This window comes from Triticum aestivum, chromosome 3B (assembly GCF_018294505.1).
Source record: "Triticum aestivum cultivar Chinese Spring chromosome 3B, IWGSC CS RefSeq v2.1, whole genome shotgun sequence".
Taxonomy (NCBI): Eukaryota; Viridiplantae; Streptophyta; class Magnoliopsida; order Poales; family Poaceae; genus Triticum; species Triticum aestivum.
In genome coordinates, this window is record NC_057801.1 from 39259014 (window position 1) to 39281699 (window position 22686).

The window sequence follows — 22686 nt, forward strand, 5'->3', positions numbered from 1 at the left end:
TTCGCGATCATCGACATCTCCTATGAGGAACGCACCATACGCGTCATCGACCTAGGCAAGTTGGAATTGTTGCACACCTACAACAGCTGCCAAGTCCCATTCTGGAACACCTCCATCAAACTCGGCCGTCCGTTCAGGATCGACCCAGTCAACCTAAACCTCATCTTGTACTACTGCACAGAGGAGGCTGGAACAGCGGCCGCCCGTCAGGACCAGGCGCTGGTCGAGTTGAGATGCAGCGACAAGAGAAACACATTTGTTCGAGTCGGAGGGCGCTACAATGGTTCAGAAAAGTACGAGGGGTAGTGGGGTACTCTCTGGAGGGGTGCATCTCTGCCTGCCTGCCGGTTCTTGGGGTATATGGCGAGGCGAATGCGAGCAGTTACGCGCGGCTCATCAGCGGTGGCTTCCTCTTGAAATGGCAACAATCGTCTGTTACTGGTAAGCTCGCTCATCAAATTGTTTTTCATTCCATAAAAAATATTTGTGGACTTAGAAGAGCGTCATCAATGGGCAACTTATTACCTCTAAAAATCAAATACCTTCTTTCTCTACTCTTCACCCATGCTCTTAATTTGCTTTGGAGTGTTGAACTAATTATCCACGGTAATTTAAGTTCTTTTGGAGTCCTAAGTACCTGTAGTTTGGGGGTTTGTAAGAATGGCAATTGATTTGTTAAAATGAAATTGGAGGAAGCAGTCCCCTATTCTCTCTCAACAAAAAAACTCTTCAGGGTAATATCTCGACGACGACTAATTACTGACTAGAGGCACTCATGATTTGCATTAACTACGTATTTATCTTGTGAAGAAACTTGGAATAAAGATTCTTAAAAGAAAAATGCCGAGAGAGAAATACAAGACTACATGATCTGCCCGGCATCTCACGGTGCTGATACTATTCAAGATCATTCCATGATATCGACATATCTGAAAATTCCTGCACCCACTTGATCGGCAGCTACTCATAATTTTGTCCAAGGTCTTTCCTTGCCCCGTCAATTGGGATATTAGTGGAGTGCCTTTCATTCTTAGCCAGATTATTCTCTCACAGAATATGCCATTCATTCTTAGCCAGATTATTCTCTCACAACACAAGTACGTCTAACATGGGCACTCCACAAGTATACCAATTGACGGGGCAAGGAAAGGAGAGCCTCTGAATCGCTCCTCCCGCCATGGTATCTCTGAATCGCTGAATATATCTTTGCAGCATGGTGGCATGCAGAGTGTCCTTCCGATTTTCCGTGCGCGCGGATTTAACTATGGCCTTCTCGTTCTGTCAGGCTGATATTTAGGTGGCTAGATGTGTTCAACGTTTCAGATTTTACAGTTAAGACTAAAATAAAACACACTTTATAATACCAGGACCTTAGTTTACCAGTCATCGGCCGATTCACGCGTGTACTGTGTACAGACACTGTTACCAGTCAAGCACGTTCAACCAACTAACTCAACCATATATGGTCAACAAGAGCGTGCACTAATCCACATGATGAGCCTGATCTAGACCCAGCCACAAAGCACTCAAATGTCCCTGCACACACGACTCGGTCATTGACTCCCCCTCTCCTCGCATACATGTGCACTTCATCGACTTGGTACCAAAAAATTCTCGACCAAAGTCCTCTGCGATGTTCCCATGGCTTGGGCCGCCTTGCCTCTTCCTATCCTTCCTCATCATCTCCACGATTCCATCACGGTTGCTTGCGGCAACCTGCGAACCCGAGCGATGCGGCAATATCACTATCTCACCGCCGTTCGGCATCGTCTCGATTTCTAGGGAGAACACATGCGCCCAGCTCGGGTTCCAGGTCCAGTGCTACAACGGAGCCCCATACCTCGGGTACTACCAGCCTGAGTTTGGGCTCCAGATCCTCGACATCTTCTACAACAACGGCTCCCTGCAAGTCTCCGATGTCCACAAGCTCGGAGACTTCAATCTCTCGGGCGGGAAAGGCTGCCGTGTCCCGACAGCCAACACCGCCACCAAAGTCAGGCATCCCTTCTCAGTAAGCCCCCTGAACCAGAACCTCATCTTCTACAACTGCACCAGGGCGCCGGCACGCCTAGAGGACCTGGTGGACACAGTGTGCCGGAACAACACATTTGTTCGGGTGGGAGGGCCGTACAACGAGACGAACGTGATCATCGGCGGATACGCTTTACCGGGCTGCAACACCACCTCCGTGCCGGTGGTTGGGACGACTGGAACGGTGAATGCCAGCGACTACAAAGAGCTCATCAGCGATGGCTTCCTCCTGACATGGCGGTTGCCTAGTGCCGGTAGTGGTAAGCTCACTCATCCTCGTCCGTCATCAAATACTCTTGTGGGCAGCAACTAGGCGCCGGGCATTAAATAAGTGCCCAGGATTGGACACTTCGATGCAACAGTTTTGCCCACTTAGACGATCGAAATCGCCTGCCTTTGGCGTCGAGTCCCATATTTCAAACAAGCTGGAGCATAGTTGAAGATTTGATTAGAAATGAAAATACATTCAAGGTGAGAGATGCGAGATTGACTGCGCACCGTCTTGGATTGGGCGGGCACTGAGAGCATCTCCAACAGGCGCGCTAAAAGACGCGCCCGCGCGGTAAAACTTCTTTTTAGCGCGCGCCGACCGGTTTCGCGCGCTTCAGCGGTGGCAGGAAACAAGCGCGCGCGGGAAACGATTGCGCGCGCACGGGAAAAGGCGGCAGCTCGCGTGCTAGATTTGGCGTGCCGCTTCGCGCGCGCCTATAAAACTGCAGCGCCATCTGCCGCTCTCTCTCGCTCTCTCCACTGCTTTCCCTCCTCGCCGCCGACACGCCACCATGCCGCCTCGCCGCCGGGTAGGTTCGGGCTACCGCGGCGTCCGCGTGCGCCCGTCCGGCACCTACTCCGCCTCGATTCAGTCGGGCGGCAGCGTGCGCCTCGGCCTCGGAACCTTCGACACCGCCTAGGATGGCGCCCGCGCGTACGACGCTGTGGCTTGGCGCCTCCGGCGGTCCCGTTGGGACATGAACTTCACTGACGTGTCGACGCGGGAGCGGGCACAGGAGTTGGCGCCTTTCCCGCGGCTTACCATTGACGAGGATCGTCGCAAACACCGGAGGTGGGAGCGCCGTCTTAGCCTGGCCGAGATGGACGAGGAAGCCATGGCGCTGTGGAGGCAACGCTTCCCGCAAGACATCATCAACGAAGAACAGTTTTTCGCCGAGAGGAGGGCGGAGAGGGAGGAGAGGAGGAAGGAGCGAGCCGCCTATCGCGAGGACAAGCGAACGTGGAAGGCGGTCGCTAAATACAACATGGCGCTAGGAGATGCGTCGTCCTGGGACTCCCGCGACGAGCGGTTCCTTGACGCCTGTGCTCAGACGTCGGAGGAGGACATCACCAAGGCAGAGTCCGAGTCGGAGAACGAGTAGTAGCAGTTTTTATTTTGTATCGTAGAAGCAGGCTATGTGGACGTAGTAGAACTATATATCGTCGGAGAAGCCAGTTTTATTTTGTATCATAGAAGCAGGCTATGTGGACGTAGTAGAACTATATTTCGTTGGAGAAGCCAGTTTTTGTATCATAAAAGCAGACTATGTGTCGAACTATTTTTTGCGCGCTGGTGGAGCGGCACGCGCGCTGCAGTTTAGCGCGGCTGTTGGAGCCAGCGCTGTAGGCCGCGTAAAACCAGACGAAGCGCGCGCGGCAAAGTAGTTTTTAACGTGCAGCGCGTTGCGCGCCTGTTGAAGATGCTCTGAGGCGTCAGGGACTGCCCCACCTGCACCTCTATCATCAGCCGTTGCCGGTACAGCAACGCGGCCGTGGAGTTCCCATGCCTCTGCCCTGATGGCATGCTACGGTTGACATGTGCCGGTAAGCCTCTAAATTAATTTCCAACATCATTCTAAAATTTAAATTCCAGAGCATGGAAATAAACTAGTGAAAAATGCGATACTTATCTTCAATGATCAATCATACACTTGGTCAAGCTTTAGTCCACGGGCAGTCACATCGTGTCCCAGCCTCTGTGGCTGAGAGACTCTTATACCTCATTTTCGTTTGGCTGGATGATTTACTCTTTTGAAAACCCCATCTGCTGCTGAATTATAAACCCGTTGGTTTACTCAAGAATTTTGCACTTAGATGATCCAAATCGCCCACCGCTGGCCTCAAGTCCCCACTTTCAACCAAGCTGGAGTATTAACTTCAAAACATGCATGGTTTGAAATGGTATACATTTAAAATGATTAGTGATAGATGGATTCCTCCAAAGAAGAGAAGTGAGAGATGCCAGGCCTGTCACCGTCGGTCAATACTAGTGGCGAAATGGCACGAGCCTTCTGATCTGTGCACTCCACACAAAAATATTTGACCGATCAAGGTTTTAAAGTCATTAGAAAGGAGTAAAAGACAATGATACTTTGACCATGGACGGGTGCAGCAATTGTTAGGCCGTGTGAGACTAGCATCACAGATTCTGCGGGAAACATGGATTCCAACTCCTTGTCAGAAACATGGATTCTGCAAGAGCAAGAAGATGGATCCGTTCCACGTCTGTGCAGCTGCCATGTTCTGCAAAGCACACTCAGTCCTCCGGTCCATCTTTTTGAATAGTTTGGATTGCTTACCACATGTGTCACGTGGTGTCCTTCGGTCCATCTTTAGTTGACAGTCAATGCATCGCACCTCATTGGTCAATACTTGTCCCTTGGGTTCTGCTGAAGTATTTATTTTGTTTTGAAAAATCATCACCGACGCAATTCTGACTCTAGCTGACTTCCACCTCCATCTATTTGTCTTTTGAAAAATTATCGCCGGTGCAAGTCGGAATTGATGGCAGGTTGTTGTTGTTGTTGTTGTTTCAAATTTCTTGCCTCCAAAATTACCTACCTGCTAAACACATAGAATTAGACAACATGCTGCTAGCTCAAAACCTGAAGTGCGTCTACTAGACCGAAACGATCAGTGCTTACAAAATGTATGGGACTGTACGACAATGACAACACACCATACGTTGCCCTAAACATAACAATGCATTCAATGGTGGGAATACGGTTCGCGATAAAACTGTGAAACACACTGAACCAACTAACATATGGACGACTGAGACATTTGGATGTTGACTCTCTCTAGTAAATGCGTCCACAGAACCAGTCAAAGGCGTTGTCTAATATCACTTGTATTATCTTCTCCCTCAACTATGTTCTTCCATATTATCTGCCGAGTTTGCGCCATCCTTCCCGTTGCCAAATCAGTCTCCTCGATTCAGACTGCTGCCATGCATCCAACCTCACTGCTCTCCATCCTTGTCTCATTGTTCCTCTTCCGTCAACGTGCGCATGCCGAGTGCGAGCCAGTGGGGTGCGGGAACTTGAGCATCAAGTACCCGTTCTGGCTCGGCGCGCCCAGCCGCCCCCCGCCGGAGCCTTCCTGCGGCCACCCGGCCTTCGAGCTCTGGTGTATCAACAGCAACACCACGGCTTGCATCAGCGGCTCCCCCATCCACATCCACAGCATCGACTATGGTGCCAGCTCCTTCGTCGTCTACCATAACAGGGTCGCCACAGGCACCGACGGCGTGTGCCTCGCCGACTTCAACGTCTCGTCCACCCTCGCCCTCAGCCCGTTGAGGATCAGCCCAAGCAACCGTGCCCTATGCTTCCTATTCAACTGCAACGGGAAGGAGCCACGCGGGCGCGAGTACGCCAACGCCACCGCGGGCTGCAAGAGGCCCATCGTCGCCTACCTCGGTGGGAGCTACGACCGGGACACGCCGCCGGCGATCCCAACCGGGAACTGCACGTACAGGTACCTCCCGGTGCTCGGCTCGGAGGCGGCGGTGTCCACGGCGGCCAACTATAGCCGGCTCTTGAAGGCTGGGTTCCTGCTGGACTGGGCGGGCACCGGCAGCATCGGTGACTGCCCCGCCTGCATCGCGAGCGGGGGCCAGTGCCGGTACAGGAACGCGATCGGGGCGCTTGCCTGCCTCTGCCCCGACAGTAAGCTGCACGGGCCAACATGTGCCGGTAAGCCTCCAAATTAATTTGCATCATCATTCTACAATTTAAATTCCAGAACATGGAAATAAACTTGCGAAAATGCGATAGTTGTCTTCCATTATCAATCGTACCGGTTCTATAGAACAGTTGGTCCACGGGCAGCAGTCACATCGTGTCCCCATCTTCATTCCTCTGGAAAACCCCATCTGCTGCTGAATAATCAACCCATTGATTTATGCCACAATCTTGCTCACTTAGATGATCAAAATCGCCTGCCGCTGGCCACAAGCCCTAGATTCAAATAAGCTGGAGCATACATCAAAACTTGATTGAAATAATATACATTTAAAATGACTAGTGAGATAGGGATTCTTCAAAAAAAAAAGTGAGAGATATGAGCCCTGTCACCATCGGGCATTGCTAGTGGCAAAATGGCGGTCCTTCCAAACTGTGCACCCCACGCAAAAATATTTGACCAATCAAGGTTTTGAATTCATCAGAAAGGAGTAAAAGACGATGATACTTTGACCGTGGATGGGTGCAGCAATTGTTAGGCCGTGTGAGACTACTATCACAGATTCTCCGTGAAACAAGGATTCCAACTCCTAATATATACACTTGTGATACACCACTATTGCCATGTGCAAAAGCCAGTTGGCCACCTCGCCGCCTCCCCGAGGCGCTCCCGCGGGCGCCCCCTGGAGGAACCCTAGTGCCGCACCCGTAGCCCACTTCGACTCAACCCCCTCCCTCGCCGCCGTCTGGGGCGTCGCCAGCCAAAGGCCGTGTGGCGTTGGCGGCGGCGGGGCGGCTCTCTCCCGCACGCAGTTGGGGACTCCGCGGGGCGTTCCCATCTGCCTGGTGGTGCCGGGCGTCGGGCTGGCCCTGCCTCGGCTCCTTCTCCCCCTCCCGGCGTCCCTCGCTGGCGCCGCCTCCTCCCCTCCGTGGTGGTGGGTGGTGGGGGATAGATCTAGGATCCCTGCCCAGATCCGGTGGATGGTGGAGCTGGTTTGGCAGCGGTGGCCGGCGGCCCAGGCATGGTGGCGGCGAGTCTGGCGGCCTCTGGGCATCGTGAAGGTGCCGGCGGCGGCGAGTGCTTAGCCTGGTGGTGGCGGCGGCCGTGCACGGGAGTTGGATTCCTTCGAACAGATCTGGGTGAAAATTTGCTTTCGGCTATTGCCAAGGCCAGCGGTGGCGCCGCTATCTCAATCGTTCCATTCTTAAAGGCATCGCCATGGAGAATTTCAAGGCCACTCTCTGCTACCTCAGAGGGAAACCCTAGACCGGATGATCGGATGACGGCGGCGCTCTAGTGTCGTTCCCCCCTTTGGGGCGTCATTCTTGAAGGTACATACGTGATCGAGGGACCAGATGACGGATTCTTTGGTGGAGCGGTGCTTCATCTCACTCATTGATGGCGGCGGATCTCGGCGGGATGGCGCTGTGGTGACTCGGCGTCCGATGCGCGAAGATGGACTCGTGCAGGAAGGTGACGTGGTCTGGCGTCGTGATGGCGTCGACGGCAGATAGACCGGGCAAGGTAGATGCAGCAGTACAGTTCTGAAGATGGATTGGTGGCAGGTGGCTGCGGCGGCCTCATACCCAGCAGGCGTCCTGGTTGAGGAGTGCGCCGAACAGGTGGGTGGCCCATACCCAGCAGGCGTCCTGGATGGGACCTCATGTCTTAGAAGGTAGGTTTGGCTGCGAGGTATGTTTGGTATTAGACCCAGACTATCAGCATCCTTTCATCAATTGGATAGGAGTAGCGACAGATTTTGCCTAGACGGTGGCTTTAGACTTATTGTTGTATTACTTTATAAGGTCTTGTGTGAACAATTAACAAAATAGCTGAATGCATCATCCAGATGCAGAGGCCAGGGGTCTTCTTCCATTTCAAAAAGAAAATGTGCAAGAGCAAGAAGATGGATCCGTTCCACGTCTCGGGAGCTGCCATGTTCTGCTCAGCCATGCTTCACCTCACCCTCCTCTCTAGCACAACGACAAACGCCCAAAACACCACAACACCCTCGTTATCCTCAACGTCCTGCGAGCCCGCGGCGTGCGGGGCCTGCGCATCGCGTACCTGTTCTGGCTCGGTGGCACGCACCCACCGGTGTGCGGCTATCGGGCCTTCCATTCACGTGCGACGGCAACGACACGGCCTTCCTCGAGAACTCATTCTGGAACTTCCAGATCCTGGAGATCTCGTACGAGGATAGCATCTTCAGGCTCGCCAACTACAATCTCCCTTGTGACATCGAGCTCCACGTGAACGCCTCCTCCGACCTCGGCCTCGCACCCTTCAGCATCAGCACCGCCAACCAAGAACTCTTCTTCCTCTACAACTACACCGACCTACACGCGCGGCCGGCACCGCGTACGTGGGCACCCGTCAATTGCACGAACGAGTTGAATGTGTCCACCACGTTCAACTCGTTCGCGTGGCTCGCCAGTGGGTATAAACCAGACGACCAATGGGGGCCGGTGCCTGGGGGCTGCAATGTCTCGATGATGCCGGTGTACGAGTACGCGGGGGCAGCCGGGAAGGACTACGGGCAGCTGATGAAGGGTCGGTTTGTTCTGGGCTACATAGTCGGCGACTGCGCGGCGTGCAAGGAGAGAGGTGGACATTGCCGGATTGACACCGACTACGATATCTTCGACTGCGCGGCGTTCAACTCATTTCTATTTTACTTTATATATATTCTGCCTTGCTCATTCCCAGGCTATTTCAGAATTACCTCATATCCCGGAACATAATTACCTCTAACCACAATTCAATCTCAGGTTCAAAGAATCTTGAATGTTTTGACGTGTAAAGAATTTTAATTTGGTACTACATGTATATTCATATATTCTATATGATTCTGTAAGTTAACCAGTTTAGTCCGCGTGGTTTCATTTGCTAATCACTAGTCCTCAAGAACAAAAACTATAATGATGATATTCGTAAATTTCTGTAACATTACTTTTCCCCAATTTAAGTATAATATTCCATCAAATTTGATAGAGTGTATCTAAAAAGATCCGAAATAATTACAGAATTTATGAAATTTCAGTCATTCCGGTGACAAGCAAATGTTTTACCTATTTGAAATTTTAAACCTTATCAACTAACTCTTGCTTTTGTCTTTGTCAAATATTGGCAAGGTTGACGAAATATAATTCTTCTGCACATTTGCTTTTTTCTAATCCTTTCCAAGTGATTATCTAGTTGGCAGTTTGTATTTCTCACAAAAATCTCTCTCTTGTTCTTCCTTCTTCCTGTCCACCAATTGTTTGGTGGTAGTGGTACCGAGTACACCAGGGGTTAGATGCGGAGCCGTCTTCGAAGCATGTTACCTGACCACTAGGGAATTCAGTCTAGTTCAGTGTTCAACCACAGTTGGGATGCTTACCGTTTTCCTCCCCTCCAAAATCCTATGAATCAGGCCAGGGTTTAGGGTTTCTACGGGCAACATGTGCGCGGGGACATCCATATCGTGTATTCTTTCTGGCTCTACGGCACGTACCTGTCTGAGTGTAGCTACCATACCTTCCAGTTCACCCACGGCAGCACCGACAAGGCCTCCCTCTGGACGTATAAGATGAGATCCTCATCATCTCCTACCCAGAAAACTTCTTCCATGTCACAACCTCTAGCTCTCGAACAGTGTGTGTGACATCAAACTCCACGTGGACACCTCTGATCTCGGCCTCACATAAGCGCTGCCAACCCGGAGCACTTCTTCCTCTACAACTCCATCTTGCATCCGTGGCCGCATCCGCTAGCTTACATGGGAACCCATGAACCACAGGATCCAACACCCGTCACTCAATAACTAATTTGTGTGGCTTGCTGGGGCATACAAGCCCGACAACATTTGACGGCCCGTGCAGGGAACTGTACGTCGCTGATGATGCCAGTGTTGGGCTACGAGGGGGCAGCTGATGAAGTTTGGTTTGTCCTTGAGTGCATGGCCAGCGGCTGCAAGGTGGGCATGGGGAATTTTGCCAGACCAAAATCGCCTATGATATCTTCAGGTGCCACTGCTCCGGAGCGCGCCTTTGTCCATCATCTGCGGACGCGGTTCACATATATAATAGTGACAGTGAGTTGATCGTAGAAAAAGATACACCACTTTCGTTCTGTACATTAAGTAGTCTTTGATTTTGGCGCACTAAGTTGAGGGGGTTTACAAGAAAAATGAACACAACATGCGCGTACCTTCTAGCTGTAAATGGTTTCCTTTTATCTCCTACTAGTATGGCTGGTGTTCTATCCAGTTGACTCTGTTTTTTAGTTAGGGGGGTACGATCATTGTTTTGCGGTGTTTTGTAGCAGCATTTTAAGATCATAGGTGTAAGTTTCAGTGTTGCTTATGCATGGAACTGGAAAAGGTTTGGGTTGAGGTTGAACCTTTTGGGTCGATCACAAAACAATGTCTTATCAGTTTCACTGAACAGATGAAATTGGGGGTAGAAGCTCCTTAATTATAAGGAAAATCATGCGTGTGCCTGCTAATTACTACACTATGGATATTAAATGCCTGACTAGTGTAATCTCAACAGAACGCATGTCGCCGGTCTAGTTCTGTAGCATAACCAAACACTCTTCAGTTTTGCCACACTGTGGTTCATGCTGCTGGTAAATAGGATATTTGCAGGAAAAATTAACAGAGCAAGCATGCTGCTAATTTCCATGTATAGATTGAATTGTACCATCCAATGTAATGTCATTCAAATACATAATTATACTCAAAGTTTATGTGATTGCTCATAATGGCTACTAAATCGACACAGGCCTACAACTTTTTATTCGTCCAACCTGTATTTGATCGACGTAGCTGCTCTATCAAATGAAAGTCAGATACACAGCCCATGTTCTATTGTTCTTCGATATCTTGCAGTGTTTTGTTTTTGTACTTCACGGACAGAATATTGAAGGACATATACAATGCTATTTTTTTCTTTTAAAAAACAACCAATGTAGTACTGTTGGACAACATTGCTTTTACTCATAAATGTTATATATGTTATATTCCAGGTAGCATGGGGACTAGCAAGACGATTATGCTAATAGGTATGCTCAAACTTTTGCCATTTTCTCATATGTAATGATTTAAATATTAGTAGTTCACTACAGTGATTTCTATGTTGAAATAGTACCTTAAAGATAGTCATACCTGTAATCATTGAGAATTGATTCTAGAATAAAAACCCGAATCCAGCAACTCTCACTTGGGAAATTTAAATTATTGGTGGTCTTGGAAATCAAATGATTGCATTATAAGTCGGTTTAGAAAAGGAAGTAATATCGATCTGCTTCAATCTCAGTTGTGACATCAGCAGCTGGAGTCTTGCTCTTTACATGCATATACGTCCTGATATGGCATAGAAAGGGGAAAATACTATGGTTTCTCCTTTGCAAGAAGACTAGAAGCAACACTGAAAAGAATTACGAGGCCATGATAGCATCGTATGGATCCCTAACTCCAAAAAGATACATGTATTCAGAGGTAATGAAGATAACTTCTTCTCGCGGCAATCAGCTTGGAAAAGGTGGTTATGGTGTGGTCTTCAAAGGAAGACTACATGATGGTCGTCTGGTTGCTGTGAAATTCTTGCATGACTGCAAAGGAAATGGGGACGAGTTTGTGAATGAGGTTATGAGCATTGGAAGGACCTCGCATGTTAATGTTGTTAGCTTATGTGGGTTTTGTTTGGAGGGATCAAAACGAGCTCTTATATATGAGTACATGCCCAACGGTTCCTTGGATAAGTTCATTTACTCAGAGAACCCCAAAGAAATTTTAGGATGGGAGAGGCTCTATGCGATAGCACTCGGGATTGCTCGTGGCCTCGAATACTTGCACCATAGCTGTAATACACGTATCGTCCATTTTGATATCAAGCCCCAAAATATCCTTCTAGACAAGGATTTTAATCCGAAGATTGCTGATTTTGGTCTAGCTAAATTGTGTCATACAAAGGAGAGCAAGCTTTCAATGACTGGTGCTAGAGGAACAATTGGATTCATCGCTCCAGAAGTTCACTCTCGAACATTTGGAGTGGTTTCAACAAAGTCAGATGTTTATAGTTATGGAATGATGCTTTTGGAGATGGTTGGAGGAAGGAGAAATGTAAAATCAACTGTTGCAAAATCCAGTGAAAAGTATTTTCCCGACTGGATTTATGATCACTTTGCGCAAGATGATGGATTACAAGCATGTGAAGTCACAGGAGAAACTGAGGAAATCGCAAGAAAGATGACATTAATTGGATTGTGGTGCGTACAGATATTGCCTGCATATCGTCCTACCATAACCAAAGTTCTAGAAATGTTCGAGAGAAGCTCAGATGACATGGACATGCCACCGAAGCAAAACTTCTCTGGATTGCTGTAAGATATTCTCCGGTATTTTTTGTTACTTTGTCATTCTGTGCAATTATGATTATGCAATAACTTGACCTGCGCGCTTATCTCTCATGCCAGTGAAAGTTCAGCTCAAAATATGGATGTACAAAGTTCAAGTTCTAACAAATCTGAGGAGATCGGCCTTGTGAATTCAAAAATCCTACAAAAATCGCCAACTCTTTGAGCAGATAGGCCATGTGAATCAAAGAACCTACATTCATTTCCAACACGGTGAGAAGGTGGCCTCTGGCCTGTACTAGAGTACATTCAGAAATTGAACAAATCCGCGAAATTCAGCATTGTACTTGTATGCATAACCTAGAGTCAAGAACATTCACATGCAAGCGTCCTAAGGTATGGACCGCAGAAGGAATAAAATTAATTCTGACGAGTGTTGTGTTCCAACTGGTAAAAGGCATCGGAGGCAGACAACCACCAAGGCCTTCTTGACTGTAACTACAGCACCTAAAATTTCAGAATCCGGATGCAGACAATGTGTATCCATCTAAACATTGTGACGCTATATACCAATTCATAGCAAGCAGATTAATTGTGGAAGCGGAAGGCGTATACTTACTTGTTCCTCTCTGTAGATTGTATCCACTCAAACAAGTAGCGGCGTGATTTCCTTGACCCGCGCATAACCTCGCTGGCAAGCCGAGGGTTTGCGCTGCTTCTCAGGCAACATCGCTTCCGCGGCCTCTCTCCGACGATCTAACTCGCCACTCCGGCAACTACAATTTTTCTCGCAGCCCAATTCTGCCCTTACATTCCCTTTTCCTTTTTTTAGAAGATTGTTTGTTTATCCCTCAAAAAAATATCAATAGAGATGGAGAAGATCGCTTTTTGATTATGCTTCCATTCAAAAAGAATGGCTCATCCAAGGCTCTGGTCCGCAGATGCACACATTCATACGAGAAATGCTACATCAACAGAAAATTAATTAACATTTATGGACTGGTGCTGAATTGGCATGTTTTGATTGCATTGAGGGGGAGTAAGGGGCCCCCCACCCAGGTGAAATTGAGGTGGGCGTGAAGAGAATTTAAGGAAATGGCTGCAATACTCTGTAAAAGGCCCGTGTGTGTAGTATTTTTGCATTCATACACTAGTAGAAAAAGGGTCTAATGTGCAGCTCATTTGTCCCGGTTTGAAACTGAGCCGGCACTAATGTGACCATTAGTGCCGGTTCCAATGGCTAGGCGGGCCGCTCTCAGTAGTACCGGTTCGTGACGAACCTTTAGCACCGGTTCGTGCCACGGAAGCGATGGCCGGCTCCAGATCCTCGACATCTTCTACAACAACGGTTCCCTGCTAGTCTCCGATGTGCACAAGCTTGGAGACTTCAATCTCTCGGGCGGGGAAGGCTGCAGTGTCCCGAAGGCCAACACGGCCACCAAAATCGGGCATCCCTTCTCAGTAAGCCCCCTGAACCAGAACCTCGTCTTCTACAACTGCACCAGGGCGCCGGCGGCCCGAGCGGAGCTGGTGGACACGGTGTGCCGGAACAACACGTTTGTCCGCGCGGGAGGGCGTTATAATGCGTCGGGCGTGATAGACGGCAGCTACACTTTGGAGGGATGCAATGCCACCGCCGTGCCGGTGTTGGGTGCGTCTGGAGAGATGAACCCCAGCGACTACGAGGAGCTCATCAGCGATGGCTTCCTCCTCACATGGCAGCCACCAAATTACCGTAGTGGTAAGCTCACTCACCCTTGTCAGTCGTCAAATACTTCTTGGCAGCAACTAGGCGCCGGGCAGTAGATAAGTACCCAGGATTTAGGTTGGACGCATCGACATGACAATTTTGCCCCACTTAGATGATCAAAATTGCCCGCCGTTGGCGTAGAATCCCCAATTTCAAACAAGCTGGAGCACAGTAGAAGATTTGATTAGAAATGACAATACATTTAAAATTAGTAGTGAGATTTGGATTGCCCCGAAACAAAGGTGAGAGATGCGAGACCTGCGACCGTCTGTGATTGCTATTGGCACCGTCTGTGCACCGTCCCGGATTGGGTGGGCACTACCTGCATCTCTAGCATCAGGCAGCCCCGCTGCGGCCGACATGTGCCAGTAAGCCTCCAAATTAATATTCATCATTATTCTAAAATTTAAATTCCATAACATGGAAATAAATTAGTGAAAAATAGTTATCTTCAATGATCAATAGTACACTTGGTCAATCTTTAGTCCACAGGCAGCAGTCACAACGCGTCCCACCCACTGTGGCTGAGAGACTCTTATACCTCATTTCCGTTCGGCTGGACGATTTGCTCGTTTGAAAACCCCATTTGCTGCTGAATAATCAACCCGTTGATTTACGCAAGAATTTTGCTCACTTAGATGATCCAAATCGCCTGGCGCTGGCCTCAAGTCCCCAGTCTCAACCAAGCTGAAAATGATTAGTGATAAATGGATTCCTCTAAAACATGGTTTGAAATGATAAACATTTAAAACGATTAGTGATAAATGGATTCCTCCAAAGAAGAGAAGTGAGAGATGCCAGACCTGTCACCGTCTATCATTGCTAGTGGCAAAATGGCACATTTGCACGTTCCTGTGCACTCCACATAAAAATGTTTGACAAATCAAGGTTTTGAAGTCATCAGAAAGGAGTAGAAGACAACGATACTTTAACTGCAAAAATGCTACACCTACGAAAATTGTTACGTAATCTTACTTAAAAACGTCATCTCCTTCCCTAATTCTAACTAATTCCCCTCCTGATTTTTAGGGTCAGGGGCGTGCTATCCACTTAAACGTAGCCACATCAGCATGTACGTAACTTTTCGTAACAAACTCACGTAGGTGTAGCAAAGCCCCTTTAACTGTGGTCCTCCTGTCCATCTTTAGTCCACATCAACGCATCGCACCTCATTGCTTAAGAGTCAAGACTCGTCCCTTGGGTTTTGCTGAAGTTTTTATTTTTGTTTCGAAAAAATCATCATCCACGCAATTCTGACTCTAGCTGTCTTCCACCTCCATCTTTTTTTCTTTTGAAAAATTATCGACCGCGCAAGTCGCAATTGATGGCAAAACTGTGGGGAGGGGAGGACAAATGGTGGGAATACGAGCAGTGCTCCACTTGCTTACAAAATGTACTCTCTCCATCCAAAAATACTTGTCGAAGAAATGCATAAAAATAAATGTATGTAAAACTAAAATACATCTGGATACATCCATTCCTCCGACGAGTATTTCTGGACAGGGGGAGTATTTGGACTACATGGACAATGACAAAGACAAAGCTCCGTTCCTTGCTCTGAGCATAACAACACATCCTATGGTGGGAATACGTTTGCGATAAAACTGTGGGACACTGCACCAACTAAATATGGATCAAGACATTTGGATGTTGACTCTCTCTAGTGTGTGTGGAAAAGTAAATACTCGTCCACAGAACCAGTCAAAGGCGTTGTCTAATATCACTTGTATTATCTTCTCCCTCAACTATGTTCTTCCATATTATCTGCCGAGTTTGCGCCATCCTTCCCCGTTGCCAAATCAGTCTCCTCGATTCAGACTGCTGTCATGCATCCAACCTCACTGCTCTTCACCTTGGCCTCACTGTTCCTCTTCCATCAACGGGTGCATGCCGAGTGTAAGCCGGTGGCGTGCGGGAACTTCACCATCAAGTACCCGTTCTGGCTCGGCGCGCCCAGCCGCCCCCCGCCGGAGCCCTCCTGTGGCCACCCGGCCTTCGAGCTCTGGTGCATCGACGGCAACACCTCCGCTTCCATGCGTGGCTCCCCCATCCACGTCCTCAACATCGACTACGCCACCAGCTCCTTCGTTGTCGTCCACAACAGGGTTGCCTCGGGCACTGACGGCGTGTGCCGCTCCGACTTCAACATCTCAGTCAGCCTGGCCCTCAGCCCGTTCAGGATCAGCCCAAGCAACCGTGCCCTGGGCTTCCTGTTCAACTGCTATGGGACGGAGCCCGGGGGGGCCGAGTACGTGAACGCCACCAGCGTGCCCGGCTGCGGCCGGAAAATCATCGCGTACCTCGGCGGGACCTACGACCGGGACATCCCTCCTAAGATCCCGACCGGGGACTGCACGTACACGTACTTCCCGGTGCTCGGGACGGAGGCGGCAGTCTCGACGGCGGCCGACTACAATCGGCTCTTGTTGGCCGGGTTCCTGCTGGACTGGGCGGGCACTGGAGTCGGGGACTGCCCCGCTTGTGTCGCTAGTGGGGGCCAGTGCCGGTACAACACCTCCACCGCGGAGTTCGCGTGCCTCTGTCCCGATGGCATCAGGTCGACATGTCACGGTAAGCCTCCAAATTAATTTACAAAATTCCAAAACTCAGAATTACACCACAAGCTAATACTAGCTCAGAACTTAAGGGCTCTTTTGATACACAGGAATTTCATAGAATTTTTAGAGGATTCGGATACTTAGGATATTTTCCTATGATGGTCGTTTGATTCATAGGATTGAAATCCTTAAGAATTCTTCATAGGACTCATTTGTACTACATTTTGGAAGAAAATTTCCATCCAGTCAAACATCTTTGTTGAATTCCTTTGTTTTTTCTATGCCATCAAACACTCTACCAAATCCTGTAGGGTACAAAAGTACATGACACTCTATTACTACGTTTTCTCTATTCCCACATTTTAAGAACCCTACGGATCAAAGAGGCCCTAAAAGTTGAAATATACCTATTTACTAGAACATGGAAATGCATCTGGTAATTAGAAATGCAATAGTTGTCTTGTCTTAGTTAATCAATCATATCGGTTCTGCGCACTCGGTCAAGCAGTGAGCAGTCACATCGTATCGCACCTCCTTTGGTTGCCAATCATCTTCCACCATGGGTCATTGCTAGTGGGAAAATGGCTTGGTCATTAGGATCCATGCACCACAAAAAATATAGAGAAATCAAAGATTTTGATGTCACTGGAATATTGACAAGTCGACTATTTTTCCCCAGAAAAACCATCAAATCTACTCCATTAATTAACTGTCAAGGTGCAAAAAACAGCATAAGTAAAAATTACACACAGCTTCATAGACCAACTAGGCGATGACTACAAATACTGGAGAAAGTCAAAGGCGCGTCACCATCATCGGAGAGTCGGGGAAACCTTGTTACAGTAAATAGTCAAAAAGTCGTCGTGCTTAGGCCCTACAGAACAAGAGCACCAAAGCAGCAACCGCCGTTATTGAAGAGAAACGTAGAGATCAAACCTATAGACACAGGAACACACACGAACGGAGACCAATTTCATGTGGATCCACCAATGCCAATTGAATACCATGAGATGCACTCAAAACAAACCTCCACATGCCCTCAAATGACGCTAAAAAGCACCGTCCGATGGGGGGCTAAGTGGCGAGAACCTTGTTCCACCTTCAGAGAGTCATCGTCTAAACATTCAAAAATAGAGAGGCGGAGAACCATCTCGCGTTTATGGCCTAAGGCCACAGAAGACAAAGCAGACGCCGATGGCGCCTGCGGGACACAAATGAAACCTCAGCGGCTGGGTGCCTTGCGTGGGTTACGGTCAAACAAGAGGGTCCCAGTTTGATTCCTATGACAAGTCGACTACTTTGGGAAACTCCTCATTGGTATAGTTTGGCATCCGGTTTGTCTCTCATCTAATTTGCACCGACCGAGATCTTGCAGCCCTGTCCACCTACTGTAGCAGAGAAACACTGTAGGCATGCACTATATTCACCAGCCTGTAGAACGAACACGGTAGACGTTTAGTGCAGCTTTAGAACATGGTTAATAATATAATAACACTCGGATATCCAATTCTGAGTCTGGGCTCATTTAATAAATTTAATAATAACACTAGAAAATTTCAGATTTTTTTGTGGAGAACCTGAGTGCGTGAGGCGCGTGATAATTTTAAAAGCATTTGGACATCTGAGTAACTCTCAGAAAAAAAATGAATCGGATCCAAATATTGCATAAAAATAAACTTTTTCATATACCCCAAATTTGTCTTTTTTGCCGAGAGCTACTCAGACATCCAATTGCTCTGAAGTTTTCATGGACATCACACACTTCGCCATCTTTCTCCAAAAAAATACGAAGTTTTTTGATTTTTTTTTAGTATTTTAACGATTTTTTAATCACTCCGGGGCTCATCTGAGCCTGGGAGCTAAAATGCTGCTTTCAGTAACACTCGGCTATAAAGAGTTGATATGTCATATAGAGCCAACCTAATAGCCGGTATGTACAATAGCTAGTTTTGAATATATATACTACTTACTTCGTCTGGAATTACTTCATCAAATAAATGGATAAAATATATGTCTCTATAACTAAAATACGTCTAGATACATCAATTTCTTCAACAATTATCTGCGGATAGAGGGGTTACTTTATAAAGAGGTGACCTACCTTACAATCTCATAAAGTGTCTTGGGACTCGTGCTGCAGCTAGCTACTAACTTACAGACTGCTTCTCTTCTCTCTCCTCCAATTAAGCAAATACTCCCTCCGTCCCATAATGTAAGACGTTTTTTGACACTAGTACATTATAGGACGGAGGGAGTATATAATATTTTAGTCCTTATAGCCTGCTTATGTCACATTATTGTATTTGCTCTTACACTGTTTGTGACACCTGTACGCTGTACCGTGGTGATTCTCGATACTCCACCGTCGAGTAGTTGTCTTCATTGAGCGATATCTGTTGTGTAGAGCGTGGAGTGGAATAGTGCACGCTTGCGAAAGAATAATCCACGCGTGATGATCCACTTCCCACTGTATTATTTGCCCACACGTCCAAGGGCAGATACGCCAGGAACACAATGAGACCGCATGTAGGTAGGTAACGACCAAAGAAAAGAACGCTGCTATACACACTGACAACGTCCAGCCGATGTTTGCACGACGCTGTGGTTAGAACCGTCCATGCATTGCAGAAATTGCAGCCCAGCCGCGGATTTACTATCCTCCTTAAATCGGCTAAGCAAACGTCTTCCATATAATAGTTTCGAGAAAAGAATGGAGGAATGATTGGTTCTTTTCCCCGAGCAGTAGGTAGGAGGGAGTAAATTGCACAAAACCACCACTTTGAAGGTTAGGTTTGCATAAAACACTACGTTACATTTCTCTTGCAGAAAACACCACGTCTTGCGTAATCGTTTTGCAAAAACCACTGATTGGCGGATCCGGCCTTGTCAAGTGAGATTATGACAGGTGGGTCCCCATTTTGCATACGTGGCGTAACGGCTCTAGTCAGACGACATTAGATAGGACACAGGGTCCACCTGTCGATTGGGTCTTCTCCTCCAATTCTTTTTTCTTCCTCTCACCAAAAAGTCCTTGTAGTCAAAACAAAAATCATCCACTTTCTCGTTTCCTTTCTCACTCCTCCGAGCGGCCGACGGGCGAGCTCTTCCTCACGGACAGCCTCCTCCGCCGCCGGTCAGATCCTTCGCCGTTGAGCCCGATTGCCACGGGATCCACTGAGGTGAGGTGCTGCAACCACAGCTTCTCCTCTGACTATTGCTTTTGACCGGGTCAATTCCACTACGGGATCCACTGAGGTGAGGTGCTGCAGCCACGAACTCCCTCCTCGGAGCCAAGATCGCCCGCCACGGTGTCCAGATGAGCAGAGGGATTTCGACGACGAGGGTGAGCCCCTGCATGTGCACGTCGTCCTGCCGCATCGTGGGATTTTGGCGACGCCATGGGCTCCTTGAGCAGAGGGCGCTTCCCCGCGGGCTCCTTGACGATGCCCGCGCGACCACGGTGCCCGCCGGCCCCTGCGGCTCCTCTCCCCTCCGTCTACTCCTCCCTGTCGACCAGATCGGCCCCGAGTCACAGCAACCCGGGCCACAACGCCACGGGCGAGCGCCATGGATGCCGCCGCCATGCCCGCACAGCAACGCCACCTGCCGGTGACCATCTCCCTGGCCATCGCCCCAAGCATCGCCGGCTTGCTGCGCCGCAGCCACTCCTCCAAGATCCTGACGGCGCGCCCCCTCTCCGGCGACGAGACACAACGTCTGACCGCTTCTCTGCTCGCGTGCTTGGGCCGGCCAGATCCATGGAGCTGATTGCTTTTTTAGTTTTGATTGAAGGGGTGTACCTGTAAAATTACATGGACTGATTTGTAAATTTAGACAAATCCATCATCAAACGCCGTCTGAGTGGAGCCGTTACGCCACGTATGCAAAAAAAAGGGACCCGCCTGTCATAATCTCACTTAACAGGGCCGAATCCGCCGGTCAATGATTTTTGCAAAACGATTACACAAGACATGGTGTTTTTTATAAAAAATATGTAACGTAGTGTTTTCTGCAAACCTAGCCTTCAAAGTGGTGGTTTTGTGCAATTTACTCGGTAGGAGGCGTTCAAACCCAAAACCGGACTGACGAACTTCCTCCGATCACTGGCAACCGGGCCCTGAGGACCCACTCGACGATGAGTACCATAGTGATGTCGTCTTCAGTCAGTCAAACTCGGTGACGACGAACAGTCAACACATCCGGCAATCACGCATGCTTGAACGTCCCGTCTCCCGAGTGTGTTGTGCTTCTTCTCAGCAATCTCCTTCTCAATGTTCATCATCATCAAGTCCTGCTCTTAACTGCACGCCTCCGCCTCCCTCTCCCCGCCTTCGGGAGCATCCTGCCTAGCCGTTGGCCTCTTCAATCTTCCATTGTATAAAGATTGATCGACAGATGCATCTGTTTCGTGTCCCGGTGGTCGCCGCCGTGCTCTGCTCAACCGCAGTGCTGCTAATTGCCACCCTTGCCACCCACGCCCTAAGCGCAACCAGGCCGCCGACATTGTCGTCACTGTCCACCTCCTACGACCCGGCGATGTGTGGAGGCCTGTGCATCGAGTACCCGTTCTGGCTCGGTGGCACGCATCCGCCGGAGTGCGGCTACCGGGCCTTCCAGGTCATATTCGTAAACTTCTCTAAAAGCATCGTCTGCAATTTAAATATAACATTCCATCAAAATTTGATAGAATTTGTCTAAAACTTTTGAAATAATTACAGCATTTACGAAATTTCGGTCATTTCGGCGAGGGCGAAATGTTTCTCTATTTAAAATTTTAAACCTATCAATTAACTCTCCCTTTTGTCTTTGTCAAAATATTGATAAGGTTGACGAAATATCAATCTTCCGCACATTTGTTTTTTTTCTTCCTTCTCCTTTCCCATGTGATTATCTAGTTGGCAGTTTACATTTCTAACCAAAATATCTATTCTTCTTCCTTCTTCCTGTCTGCAAATCGGGATTCAACGCGGTATGCGGATTCGTCTTCTACGCTTGTTACCTATCCACTAGGGAATTTAGTCTAGTTCAGTGTTCAACCACAGTTGGGATGCTTATCATTGTTCTCCCCTCCAAAATCCTTTGTACTTCCTTCGTCCGGAAATAGTTGTCATCAAAATGAATAAAATGGGATGTATCTAGATGTATATTAGTTCTACATACATCTTTTTTTATCCATTTTGATGACAAGTATTTTCGGACGGAGGGAGTATCTGGTCAGGGTTTAAGGCTTATATGAGGCAACATGTGTGCAGAGACATCCATCTCGTGTATTCTTTGTGGCTCTGCCGCAAGTACCTGCCCCAGTGTGGTTACCATGCCTTCCAGTTCACCCGCGACAGCACCGACAAGGCCTCCCTCTAGATGAGATCCTCGTCGTCTACTACCTAGAAAACTCCATCCGCATGTCACCAACCTCTAGCTCTCCAACAACGTGTGTGACATCGAACTCCACGTGGACGCGTCTTCTGATATTGGCCCCCGCATCAGTGCTGCCAACCAGGAGCTCTTCTTCCTCTACAACTGTGCCCTGCATGCGCGGCCACCTCCGCTTATATGGGAACCCACGAACAATGTCAGTGGATCCAACACCGGTCGCTCAATAACTCATTTGTGTGGTTTGCTGCGGCATACATGCCTAGTGTCATTTGAAGGCCGATTCAGGGAACTGTACGTTGCTGATGATGCCGGTGTTGGGGTAGGAGGGGGTGGCTGATGATGTTAGGTTTCATCTTTAGTGCATAGCCAGCGGCTGCAAACTGGACATGGAGAATTTGCAGATCAATATCACATATGATATCTACAAGTGCCATTGCTCCAGCAGCGTGTCTTTGTCCATCATCTGCGGGCTGAGTTTACATAAATAATAGTGGCAGTGAGTTTGATCGTAAAATAAGATACACCGCTTCTGTAGATTAAGTAGGCTTCGATTTTGGGTCACTAAGTTAAGGGGGTTTACAAGAAAAATGAAAATAACATGCACATAGCAACTAGCTGAAAATGGTTTCCTTTTATCTCCTACTAGTATGGCTGCTGTTCTGTCCAGTTTACTCT

The 22686-nt window shown here is 48.4% G+C and overlaps 2 protein-coding genes and 1 long non-coding RNA gene across 3 annotated transcripts in view; all 3 read left to right on the top strand.

The window, feature by feature from the left end:
• Window positions 1-4825: 4825 nt before the first annotated feature.
• LOC123068450 (LEAF RUST 10 DISEASE-RESISTANCE LOCUS RECEPTOR-LIKE PROTEIN KINASE-like 2.4) overlaps window positions 4826-22686 on the top strand; it is a gene marked incomplete in the record, with an annotated part of 36549 nt that continues 18688 nt past the window's right edge. Inside the window, 1 exon segment of the mRNA XM_044491034.1 lies at window positions 4826-5999. Coding sequence (XP_044346969.1) covers window positions 5090-5999 — 910 coding nt within the window.
• Window positions 11333-12655, top strand: LOC123068454 (LEAF RUST 10 DISEASE-RESISTANCE LOCUS RECEPTOR-LIKE PROTEIN KINASE-like 2.4). The gene is made up of 2 exons (XM_044491038.1): window positions 11333-12354; window positions 12448-12655. The coding sequence occupies exons 1-2, from the start codon at window positions 11420-11422 to the stop codon at window positions 12551-12553; spliced, it is 1041 nt and encodes a 346-aa protein (XP_044346973.1). The 5' UTR covers window positions 11333-11419; the 3' UTR covers window positions 12554-12655.
• LOC123068457 (uncharacterized) lies at window positions 19485-20508 on the top strand. The gene is made up of 2 exons (XR_006431763.1): window positions 19485-19814; window positions 19905-20508. It is a non-coding gene; the product is annotated as an uncharacterized lncRNA (long non-coding RNA).